Source organism: Tarenaya hassleriana, unplaced genomic scaffold, assembly GCF_000463585.1.
Source record: "Tarenaya hassleriana unplaced genomic scaffold, ASM46358v1 Cleome36, whole genome shotgun sequence".
NCBI lineage: Eukaryota > Viridiplantae > Streptophyta > Magnoliopsida > Brassicales > Cleomaceae > Tarenaya > Tarenaya hassleriana.
The window spans coordinates 1,241,699-1,254,190 of NW_010966665.1; the positions used below are offsets into that span (position 1 = coordinate 1,241,699).

Here is a 12,492-nt window from a genome sequence, read left to right on the forward strand (position 1 = left end):
ATATATATATATATATATGAATGTCTGCATCAACAAGACTTTTTGCCATGAAAAGTTACTAAATACGTAGATCCTGTATAAAGCTTTTCCATGCATCAGACGTAAAAAATGCTTTCTCAAGATTATCTTTTATAAAAAAAAAAGATATTCTATAGAACTTCGGCTTCAAATTTGTCAAAAGAACCTTGAAATTTTAGTGAAAACCTTAATGAGTTATCGAATGATTAAATAATATTTAGAAAGATTAATTCGCCTTGAGTAGAGGAGAGACGGTCATCTTATATTATTATTTAAACTTTATATGTATATTATATATTTAGTTGGAGAATAAATTGGTAAACCGAGAATAGAGGTAAATTTCATTGGCTATGAAATAAAATAAAATAAAATTAAATAAAAACCATTGGCGTTTTGACTTTATTAACTCCTTGTTGACCCCAATGATTGCGTATTAACAACACGATCTGGTTTTCTTGAAATAAAGCGGGGATGCATTGATTTTCATGGAAAATGTGCACCGAAATTCGAAAGAATTACTACTTTACGCCCATTTTATTTGAATGTGTGTACAATCTGTACTATATTAAAATTAATGGACTCACCGTACCCCCAATGTCGATTAAAAAGGCAATTATTATGAGAAGTTATATATATAAAAAAAAAATCACCGAAATCTACCTCAATCTATCGTTCCTCAATGATAACTGAACAAGTTCAAAGAATTTTCAAATCAGTATATTTTATCAATTTCAGTTTTTTTTTTCGATAATTGAGTTTATTGAATACAAAAAATTTAAGTTTAATTAGTTAAAGCAGATGAAAATTTTAAAATTTAAATATATAAAAACCCATTTCTTTTTTGTATACTCTCAATTTGAGTTGTTATTTTTCTTTTATCATAATTAATAATATTCTCTACAAAATTGTATCTGTAATGGCACACATTAATCATAATGTTGTAGTTACATATTTTCCTTACTTCACAAAGTCGACATACATGCCATTCGATCTCAGAAAATTTCCAAAGAATTGATAACTAATTCTACAGATTACGACAGATTTTTATATAAATTATTTCGCTCTTACATATCATTATGCATCAAGTCATTCATAATGAAAATCATTCTAACGATAGCATTTTAAATTTTATCGAGATAAATTGTTGCGAAAAAGTTCAATAACATAAATATTCCTTGAGCTTGAAGCCAGCTTTTCCATATGATAAAAATCGTATACGAAAATTGCTCAAAAAAGGAGTTAAATAAATAAAAACTTGATTCATGGATAAATACGTCGATTTTGTAAACATGTTTAATAAAATACACGTTTCAACTTCAGCGTCAAAAGGCCCGGCAATTACCTTCTCTTCTCCGCCCGTTACGGTGTGACACACCAAACCCTATTTATTTATTTATTTATTTTCTTTATCTTGATTTGTTAAAATAATTTTATTGAATAGAAAATTGTATTTTCTGTTTCTGTTTTTTTTTTTAAATATTTTTTTTTATTACTATTTCTTGTTTGAATCTATATAAACCAGTTACGACCATTCACCAGCTCCCCTGCTTTTCCCCCCTCTGGTGAGCTGCAGAATTTGATCTCCGATTTATGAGTTTTGTGATCTGGGTTTGATTATTTTCGCACGATTTCATAGTTTTCGAGTGAATTCCGATCTGGGTTTTCGATTTTTCCCGTGAATCGATACAATGGAGAACGATTTGTTTATGAACACCGGACTCCCTCCGCCGCCGCCGCCGCTGCAAGAGCTGGCGGTGCTTCCGTCGTCTTCACCGGCGATGATGAACTGGCATTTGATTTCTTCTTCGACGAAGACCGGACCTCCGGAGCCGAATCTCGGTCGGAATCCGACACAGGATTGCTTCTTCTGGGAAAAGTCAACGGAACGTAGCATCTTTGACTCTGCTCTGAGCTCACTTGTCTCCTCTCCGACGGCGTCGAACTCGAATCTCTCCGGCGGAGACAGCTTCATCATCAGAGAGCTTATCGGGAAGCTCGGGAACATCGACAACAGCTCCGGTGAGATCTACGGGAATCCGGCGGACAGTGGGTTGTGTTACGGCACTCCGATGAGATCTCCGCCGCCGAAAAAGCTGAGTTCTCTGATGATGGCGGTTAAATCCACGACTTTGGCGGAATTCTCTGGCGACCCTGGATTCGCGGAGAGGGCGGCGAGGTTCTCATGCTTCGGAAGCCGGAGTTTCAACGGCCGAGCCACTACGCCGTTTGCCGTTGACAACGGCGCCGCCGGAGGCAGTAACACCATCGTCGCCCCGACGGTGGGGGCCAATGTGAAACTGCCACGTGTATCGAGCAGCCCCGCCCTCAAGGCCCTCAGTTCTCAGATTTGCAAGAATACTCCTGGTAGTGAAGATCAATGTCCAAAAGTCTCCGGCGAATTTTCCCGGAAAAGAAAATCCGTCCCGAAAGGGAAACCCATGGAAAATACAGCTTCCCCGTCTCCCAGCTCCTTAAAGGTACAAAAACTTTCCCAGAAAATTTCCGGAATTTTCTCACTGAGGAGAAAGTACCCAACTTCCGCATTTTCAAAAACAGAAAAAATACTAGTTTTTTCTCGATTATTCCAAGAACTACCATTTCCCTGGGAATTCAGCTTTCTTGCATTAAAGCAAAAAAAACAAAGTGTTCATCTTCTTCATTTTTTTGTTTGGAGTTGTCGCAGGAGGGTGAAGGGTACGAGGATCCGGATCCAAAGAGAAGCAAGAAATCAGAAGAAAAAGGGAGGAAAGAAGAGAAAGAAGAGGGAGAATTAGGAAAAGGGAGCAAGAAGACGAACAGTACGAAACCACCAGAAGCTCCTCCCAAAGATTACATCCATGTCCGAGCTCGCCGAGGCCAAGCCACCGACAGTCACAGCCTCGCCGAACGAGTAATCTCCCTTTTCATCTTCTTATTTTTTTTCTTTCAAAACCCTAATCTACACTCCATTCGCATTTCGGATACGAGGAAACGACATTAGTTTTACTGAAACAAGTTCGTACTCCTGTACTTGAGTTTAACTGGTGAGTTACAGAAACCCAGTCTGACTAAATTTTCTGAAAAAAATAAAGATCCGTTATGATGGCGCTCAGCATCAACATATAATTCAGTGTTAGTTTCAATATTTGATAGCATTTAAATTCGTGTCACGTTTGAAAAATGCAACATTCAAGACCCTATTTTCGATAGAAAAATTTCCAATCGGGTGATTTTAGGTTTTCCCAGATGTGACATGTCATGAATAATCAAAACATTAATAATGTTATAAAATATGGTTAGAATTTGAATTTTTGTTGTCTGAAAATGTGATGTGGGTTAGGTCCGGAGAGAGAAGATAGGCGAAAGAATGAAGCTGCTTCAAGATCTTGTTCCTGGCTGCAACAAGGTGAGAGAAAGAGAGAGATTTAAGACTAATTACACACTAATTAAATTCAGATTATAATGCAAAAGTGTCGATTATCATTATTATTATTTAAGAAAAAAGTTCACACTTTTTATTTTTTATTTTTTTTAAAAAGGTTACTGGCAAAGCACTGATGCTGGATGAAATTATAAACTATGTCCAATCATTGCAACGACAAGTTGAGGTAAGTTTAATATCAGTTCATTTTAATCTTATTCTAATGATTTGATTTAATTTAATCACCGATTTTTATTTTATTTATTCATTCCTTAATTTTATGTAATTGTTTAATAATGGCAGTTCTTGTCAATGAAGTTAGCTTCGGTGAACACCAGGCTGGATTTTAACGTGGACGCTTTAGTGTCAAAGGACGTAAGTCACCGTCGTATTAAAATTATATTTATAACAAAAATACTAATAATATTGACAATTATTTTACGGTCATTACCACACAATCTAATATTCTACGGTCGAAACAAAGATATATTACCATCTTTTTCCACAGACGAAATAATTGTGGTTACCACTAATTGTTTTGGATTCTAAATAGATTATTTTCAAATTTGTATTTTTCTTGAAAAATTATATTCATTTCCTTTGTTTAAGTTCCGTTTATTTTCGGCTTTAGTTTCATTTATAAAAATATTGATACCCTATTTTTTTGTTTTTATTGAATTTTCATAATTTTTTAATATTTTATTCATATTCGAATAAAAATGACCAGAAATGTGCTTTTATTTATTATGGGATTTTATTTTTCAGATGATTGCACCTTTGCATCAGCAATTAGATTCCACATTACAATCATTTTCGGGTCATCAACAACACCAACGAAATAATTTACAGTTACACCCCAACATTTCTTCGAATTACAAAAACACCCAATGCCCGGTTGGCCCTCTGGACACTTCTGCCTCATCCAGAAGCTTCGCTCTACCAACCCTTGACCAATTCACTGACTCTATCCCCCAGGTTCTTTTGAATTCTTACACTTTTGTCCCAATTTCCAATTTCATAACAATTTCACCCCCTTGATCCTAGGTATGTCTGGATTTTTGTTTCACAGTGTCCAGCATTTTATGAAGACGATTTACACAGCCTCGTTCAAACGGGGTTTGCAGTGTGTCAATCGGAAACGGTCCAAATGCAACCACAATATTTTCAAAGTAGGAGACTTATTTTGTATTAAATTACGTGTTTATGTTAAAAAATATAAAAAAATATAATATGGTGTGTGACGTGGGCTTTTGTACCATGCAGATTCAAATAAAGCATCGTCAGACATGAAACCCGAGCTTTGATGGACACCGTTATTTGGTTTTACATATAAAAATGGGTGTCGGATTTCAAGGCGTAAGGAGGAAGAAGGTCCGATTTCGAGGTGACGAATTATAATGCATGGAATATGGTTGTATATAACAAGAAATTTGATTCGGATATGATGTTATATATATATATATACATACATATATATATATATTTATAACATATTTTACCCTTTTTTAAAAAATTTTGTACTCCAATTCTTTTGTGGGTGGTTCCATCGTAATGTTATCCACTATGATTTCCTTTGGACGCTTTTTTCTTTTATGTAGTATCATTGTATCCCCCACTACAATATATGCAAATATAATATAATGCTAAATACAGATTACTCTCTCTCTCTCTCTCTTTCTCTCTCTAGATCATAATATGCTTATTTCGTCCCAATGTTTGATCTGTATTTAAATTAGAAATACTTATATATATATATATATATATATATATATATATATATATCGTTTTCCATATCTTATCGCAACCTTATTTCAATTTGATTTGTACTTTTTTCAATACATACTAAATGGTGTGGAAGGTTATTCAGAACTGAAACAATGGATTAGAACCCCAAGAAGGATAATTAAAACTAAACAAATGAAAATTATAATTTTGTAATTTTCATCTACAATTGGTCAACATCGCTTTCATAGTTAGATCTCATGATCTATTTCATTTGATTTGATCTTTTGCTGGTTAGTGTTAACCAGCTGTTTGTATGGTGTTAGGTCTTTATCCTTATTGTCTCCTGCAGAAATATTTTTAACATAAAAAATTAATTAAAGTCTAATCTTCAAAAAATAATAATTTCTAAATAATGAGGTCAACCCGTGATTTTTGGAAACTTTATGGGCCTATTGTTATTTTCAGGGATTTGCCTGGAAAAAGCTTCTCTTATTCGTTTAAAAGCGTGTCATAAATGACTCCACACGTTTAAGAAAAAAAAAAAGCTGAAGCTAGGGTTTAATTATTTTCTGGATATTTCAAACCAAATTATATATATATATATATTTCATACATACCTATGTAACGATGAAGAGTAGTATTGTATGTTATACTCCGATTATACAATGTATTAAAATATTTAAGATATAATTTCTTCTTCTACGTACTCCAAATTCCGAACAATTTCATGTATATGATGCATTAGACTTACATTGATTGAGTATGGATTCGGGTTCAATTATATTTTTTTAAATATATTTTTTGGAATTTCGTTTTGGTTCATATTTTATTAATTTTATTTTCATTTCAAATTCGATTGTTTTAATTTAATTAAAATAGTATCGAAATAACTTTTAGATAAGATTCGTTTGAGATTATATATCATTAGATTAAATTGATTTGAATTAAATATTCGGTCTTTTCTATATCATAATTGTATTATACCTGGAGTGATGTTATATTCATTTATATTAATTACAAAATATTTGTCAATTTTAATAATCATGTACAAAAATAATTGGTGGCGTTTCATATAATCTTTTAAATAAACGAATACTAATTGATAGAATTATATGAGAACAATAATTGAATAAATTAATCAACCACATGGTTATAAACTCGGATTCGGGGACTTAATCACAGGGGAATAATGACAATGGCTTTTAAATAATCGCCAACCACCTTTAAGTTCATAATTGAAAAGTTGTTAAAAATTATATATAAATGTAAATAAACAAATAAATCTTTAACGACCTGAATTTAATTCCGACAGTTTTTTTTCCTAAAAAGAAAACAAGTCTTCGGTTGCAGACTTAATATATTCTTAAAAAATAAAGATTGAATTATTGGACCGCTTGATATTTAGACGTCATTAATTTAAATTAGTTTATAATTTGCTAGTTTTTTCATCAACTATATTATAATCACTATAAATAAAAATAAAAGATTACGAGAGTAGTTACATCTCATTAGGTTATTTAGTCGAATTAAAAAAAAAATTCTTAGATTCTAAGTAACGACAATGTTCATGTGACAACCCTTTTTGTCCCTCGATAAATTCAAAGTGGTTTTCGTTTGTACTAGTCCAACATTACGAGGGTCCATACAAGTTATAAAAAAAATAGTATTTATAAATTAAAATCATATACTATAAAAAAATGTTATTTTTCGTCTATTTCGGGTCTAACTAAGTTTATTTGTAACGCACGATGTGATCAAATACCATCATCAAGCAATAAATGGACGCGAGACAGGAATTAGTGCCTCGGTGGAGTAATGCATTGTGGCCCTTAAACATGAATATCACGAGAGGTGACGACGTGACTTTTCATTTGCATAAAAAAAAAACCCATAATAAATAAATTAACAAATGAACTAATTATTGATAAAATATGTGAGCACTTAAATATTTTTGTGATGAAATAAATCCAAAACCTCATCGTAAAACTCATTTATTTGTCAAATAAACATGGGAGATTTTTGCAATACAGAAAAGAACGAAGAGAGATGAAGAGAACTCATGGGTTTTGTGTGTGGTATTTACTCTCTTAATTTGAAATGTGGTTGATGCATTTACTTATAAACCCTCATCAATTAATTCTCTAATGACACTAATATACCCTAATAGGACGTATATCAATTATGCTAATACTGTTTTTTAATCTAAGAGCAAAATATTTATCTTTCTTATCATAAATCATAAAAATATAATGCATATCTTTCAATAAAAAAATATAATGATCTCAATGATGTACGTGTACGGTATTTATTTAAAGCATTTGATCATACGGTACTAATCTTTACATATAAAAACATAATTATATATACATGTGAACTTTTAAATATTTATGCTGGGCAAGTACCTAATAAATAATAATAGTTAATAGATCTCTTAACATGGGTCAGGCCGTCTGGGTCCGAGTATAATGGGCCTTATTTTATTAATGGGCCTGATTGTAATAAAGGGCATTGTTCTGACAATGGGTCTCAAATCGGCCCAATGTAAATTCGTGAATTCAGGAATTTCATTTCCTGGAAAATTGGAATCTATTTTATTTTTTGGTAAACTGACAAAAATGGTAGGTGCCCAAAAAATTGAAGTAGCGATGTTACTTGTCGGGAAAAAAAAAGAGAGAGGCTTGTACGTGTGTATTTATAAACGATAAAATAAAATAAAACACCATTACAACTGCAATAATCAGCAATTAACTTAACATTGGTCGTATTTTAGAACGGAAAATGATAAAATCCAATCACATTAGCCAAATAGATAACTTATAAACTTTAAAAAAAAAAACATATTTTGCTGTAACTAGATGAAATTACATTTAAACGATCTAAACCGGAGTAAACCGGAAGAAATCAAAGAAAAGTGGAGGACACGCGCGGCTTGATTCCATGACGGAGTCAGCGCGTGAGAAATGCAAACACAGAGACGAGAGATCTGTCGATGGGGAAATAAAAAAAAAAAAATCCTCTAAGCACATGTTATGCTTCTTCTCACACATCAATCAAACCCAACCAAAAAAAAAAAAATTTAAACTTTACAGACAGAGAATTTTTTTTTCTCTAGAGCAGAATCTGAGCGGTTCTTGGAAACCTTCTTACTAAGTTTAGCCCAATCCTGTTCTCTTCTCCATCGCAGATTATCCAGATTCACAGATCTACCGATTTCATTGTGTTCCTTCTCTGTCTCGATTCCTGTTTTGTAGATTGCTGTTGTTGTCGTTTTCGTTGTTCTGGGTTTGCTTTCCTTGGATGTCGCGAGCGCAGAACAAGGAGTTTCAGGAATGGTGGAACAAGCAGCGAGAGAGGAACCGCGACATTTTCTCCGGCGACGTCTACTCCGCCGCCGGAGAAGACGACGCCTTAATCACCGTTGAAATCCGTACACCCGCCGTCGACCCGGATAAGGATCGGATCCGGGCTCGGACAGCCCGACAGCTCTCGTGGCTCTACCTCCTCAAGTTCCAGCAACTCGCCGCCTCTGTCGCCTGGATCGCTTCCTCCTTTGTCTACCTTGTTCGAACCGCGAACCGCCGCATTGCCACCGATTCTCCGCCGTCTCTCTCTCCATCGCCGTCGTCCACGTCGGCGAGGCTGTACCGAGCGATAAAGGGCTTCCTCGCCGTCGTGATCCTCCTCCTATGCCTCGAGCTCGCCGCGTATTTCAAGGGATGGCACTTCACTCCGCCGTCGGTGGCGTCGGCGGAAGCAGCGGGGGAGGTGGTCTACGCGCGGTGGCTGGAGATCAGGGCGACGTACCTGGCGCCGCCGCTGCAGAGCTTGACCAATGTATGTATAGTACTGTTCTTGATTCAGTCGGTGGACCGTTTGGTGCTGGTGTTGGGGTGCTTCTGGATAAAGCTCCGGCAGATAAAGCCGGTGGCAGCTATGGAATATCCGGCAACGGCGGTGGATGAGGGAGACAGAGTGGAGGATTATCCGATGGTTCTCGTGCAGATTCCAATGTGCAATGAGAGGGAGGTAAGCAGATGTAGGTTTCTTATCCCTTGATTCATGGTTACTGTTATAAATATCCAACTGGGCAGTTTATGTTTTCATGTTCCATAGCTAGTATAGTTCCACTGTATCTCTTGCCATTGTTACATGAACTCAGGCGAGCTTGCTTGCTGTCGTAAACTTCCTGTTTGTTGGATCATTGGAATGATTTTGGTTGGTTGATGGATTCAGGTTTACCAACAATCCATAGCTGCTGTCTGTATCCTGGACTGGCCAAAGGAAAGAATGCTTGTGCAGATTCTTGATGATTCGGATGAATTAGATGTTCAGCTTCTTATAAAGGCAGAGGTACAGAAATGGCAACAAAGGGGAGTCCGGATTCTGTACAGACACCGTCTTATAAGAACAGGGTACAAGGCTGGAAACCTCAAAGCTGCGATGAACTGCGAGTACGTGAAAGACTATGAGTTTGTCGCCATCTTTGACGCGGATTTTCAGCCACCACCCGATTTCTTGAAGAAAACCGTGCCTCATTTCAAGGTAAATCAGTGCGGTAGAAGTGTTTCTTCATTTGCTAAACGTATATCTTAGATTCTGCTACGTTCAAGCTTTAATAATTGGACAAATTTATCAGCTTCTTCTCACGTGATATCGTTTTCTTTTTACAGGGAAATGAAGATGTAGCCTTGGTCCAAACTCGGTGGTCCTTTGTGAACAAAGATGAGAACTTGCTTACGAGACTACAGAACATAAACTTGTCTTTCCACTTTGAAGTGGAACAGCAGGTGAATGGTGTCTTTATCAACTTCTTCGGTTTTAATGGAACTGCGGGTGTGTGGAGGATTAAAGCCTTAGAGGACTGTGGAGGATGGTTAGAACGAACAACTGTAGAAGACATGGATATCGCTGTCCGTGCTCATCTTTGTGGATGGAAGTTCATTTATCTGAATGATGTTAAGGTATATTTCTTACCCCAATGTTCAGAAATGAAAAGGGTATTCGTCAAAATCTCATCTTTCCGTCTCCTTTTGATAGTGTTTGTGTGAACTCCCGGAGTCGTATGAAGCGTACAAGAAGCAGCAATATCGCTGGCATTCAGGGCCAATGCAGCTGTTTCGACTATGCTTCTTCGACATTCTTCGTTCAAAGGTGAAAGTCAAATGGATAAGTCATATGATGTCGTGTTCCGTCAAGTCTTAATCCGACCTTGTTTTCGACACTTGCGTGCAGGTGAGTGCAGCCAAGAAAGCGAATATGATATTTCTCTTCTTCTTGCTGAGGAAGCTCGTCCTTCCGTTCTATTCCTTCACTCTCTTTTGCGTAATTCTACCACTAACCATGTTCTTCCCGGAGGCCGACTTACCGGCTTGGGTGGTGTGCTATATTCCCGGGATCATGTCCATCTTAAACATCATCCCGGCTCCGCGATCATTCCCATTCATCGTTCCGTATCTCCTGTTCGAGAACACCATGTCTGTGACAAAATTCAGCGCGATGATATCTGGGTTGTTCAAGTTCACGAGTTCATACGAGTGGATAGTCACCAAAAAGCTGGGGAGATCCTCGGAGGCCGACCTGGTTGCGTATGCAGAGTCGAAGCCTCTGGTAGAGAACCAGGGTCTTCAAAGGTCTTCGTCGGATTCAGGCCTGACCAAACTAGGGACGGTGAAGAAAGCCGGGAAAGCCAAAAGAAACCGGCTGTACAGAACAGAGCTCGCCCTGGCAATGATCTTGTTGGCAGCTTCAGCGAGGAGCCTGTTGTCTGCGCAAGGGATTCACTTCTACTTCCTCTTGTTCCAAGGAATCACTTTCATGGTAGTTGGGCTCGATTTGATTGGGGAGCAGGTCAGTTAGGGAACCGCCCTCGCTCGCCTACCCTGTCTGAAGAACAGAACTCGAGATCAAGCCGCTGTTATCCGAGGTGCCTGTCTCTTTCTTGATTGGTTGATGATGCTCCGATGAATTACACATACATTAAGATGTAGATTTTACGGATTTCTTCTTGCGGGATAGGAATAAAGACAGTAGGGTTTGATCCGACACCTCGGGAATTCGGTTAGCGGAGTCTTCAAAAGACTGAGGACGATGATCAGTAGGGAACTGAGGATGTGTGATGTGATCTCCCTCCTTAAATATTCATAGAGAGAGAGAGAGAGAGAGGGAGCAGTCAGGGCATTGAAGGTTGTTTCAGATTTGTACACTCTTTTGTTTTTTGTTGTTGGGTTTTGATTGGGCAGTTGAGTGTTTAGGATTTGAAGAGGGAGAGATGCTCTGTTGTATTGCAAACTGCAACACGGACACCATTCTTTAATACTGTTGTCTTTTTTTTTTTTTCCTGTTCCGTTTCATCATCTTTTTGAAAAGGGAGACTGCAAGTTTTATCACCGGACAGTAATTGATTCCAGATAGGTTTAAACTGTAATTTTATTTGATCATTTGTAAGATTTAAAACTTTGTGTTATAGGTTATGCGATTCCACCACCATTTTTGGCCTGACTTGGTCTTTAGGCCTCCGCATCTACACCGATCGGTCTCTCATCCTTGGTCTTGCCCAACATTTTGCTGTAGAATTTGGCTTCTCTCTTGTTGTACCCCTTCACCTTCTCCTTCAGTTTCCTGTACTCCGACTTCACCTCCCTGCAATATTCCATTTCAATAGAGTAATTTGGAGAAGATAATCTGTTTTTTTTTTTACATGTAAAAAATAAAATTATCTCACCTGTTGGAAGGGTCGATGTGGAGAGCTTTCTTGATATCAAACTCGGCAAGCTCCAATTCATCAGTCTCCATGTAAGCCTCTGCCCTTCTATAAAGCGCCTTGACGTTTTCCTCCTCTCCCGACAACACCTTTGTGCATAATTCCACAGCCTCTCTGTATTCTCTCTGTTTCAGCTTGCAAGCGGCCTTGTTCAGGTCGCATGCTGCTCTCAGCTCTTTCGTCTTCTTCCTCTCCTCTTCCCCGAAAGCCGATCCATACTCTATGTACCCCACCGCCTGCATTCATGGACAGATTTCCATACTTAGTCTCAAATATAAGGGGGTATGGACCGTTTTCCCAAGGATGGATCTCCCATGCCTTGTCATATCTCTTCAAAGCCTTGGCGTATTTTCCAGCTTTGAACAACGCATTGCCTTCTTCCTTCTTGCTCTCGGCCGCCTCTATCTTTTCCTGCGTGTACATTTCCCAAGATTCCTTCTCCTGCATCAAACATGTAACGGGTTTTGCTTCGGCTGTTTCTCGAAACTTTTTCGGATTAGGAGGTGACTAAAGAACTCACCTTGACAAAGGATAGTAGCTCCACTTCATAGTAAACTGTAGAGTTTGGCGGTACCACGGCCAATTCCTG

At 37.3% G+C, this 12,492-nt stretch overlaps 3 protein-coding genes across 3 annotated transcripts in view; 2 read left to right on the top strand and 1 right to left on the bottom strand.

The window, feature by feature from the left end:
- Positions 1 to 1,576: 1,576 nt before the first annotated feature.
- On the top strand, positions 1,577 to 5,060 carry LOC104822477 (transcription factor bHLH62-like). Its single transcript, XM_010553720.2, has 8 exons — positions 1,577 to 2,495; positions 2,702 to 2,908; positions 3,338 to 3,403; positions 3,537 to 3,605; positions 3,722 to 3,793; positions 4,184 to 4,393; positions 4,488 to 4,587; positions 4,682 to 5,060. Exons 1-8 carry the CDS (start codon positions 1,707 to 1,709, stop codon positions 4,720 to 4,722), a joined length of 1,554 nt encoding a protein of 517 aa, XP_010552022.1. The 5' UTR covers positions 1,577 to 1,706; the 3' UTR covers positions 4,723 to 5,060.
- Positions 5,061 to 8,179: 3,119 nt separating this feature from the next.
- Positions 8,180 to 11,476, top strand: LOC104822479 (probable xyloglucan glycosyltransferase 6). Its single transcript, XM_010553722.1, has 5 exons — positions 8,180 to 9,169; positions 9,377 to 9,685; positions 9,814 to 10,104; positions 10,181 to 10,294; positions 10,376 to 11,476. The coding sequence occupies exons 1-5, from the start codon at positions 8,441 to 8,443 to the stop codon at positions 10,997 to 10,999; spliced, it is 2,067 nt and encodes a 688-aa protein (XP_010552024.1). The 5' UTR covers positions 8,180 to 8,440; the 3' UTR covers positions 11,000 to 11,476.
- The window catches only part of LOC104822478 (peptidyl-prolyl cis-trans isomerase FKBP65-like), a 3,361-nt gene continuing 2,159 nt past the window's right edge, over positions 11,291 to 12,492 (bottom strand). The window contains exons 9-12 of the mRNA XM_010553721.2: positions 12,424 to 12,489; positions 12,222 to 12,344; positions 11,865 to 12,139; positions 11,291 to 11,782 (exon numbers count right to left, since the gene is read on the bottom strand). Coding sequence (XP_010552023.1) covers positions 11,650 to 11,782; positions 11,865 to 12,139; positions 12,222 to 12,344; positions 12,424 to 12,489 — 597 coding nt within the window. The 3' untranslated portion in view covers positions 11,291 to 11,649. The remainder of the gene's footprint in view (positions 11,783 to 11,864; positions 12,140 to 12,221; positions 12,345 to 12,423; positions 12,490 to 12,492) is intronic.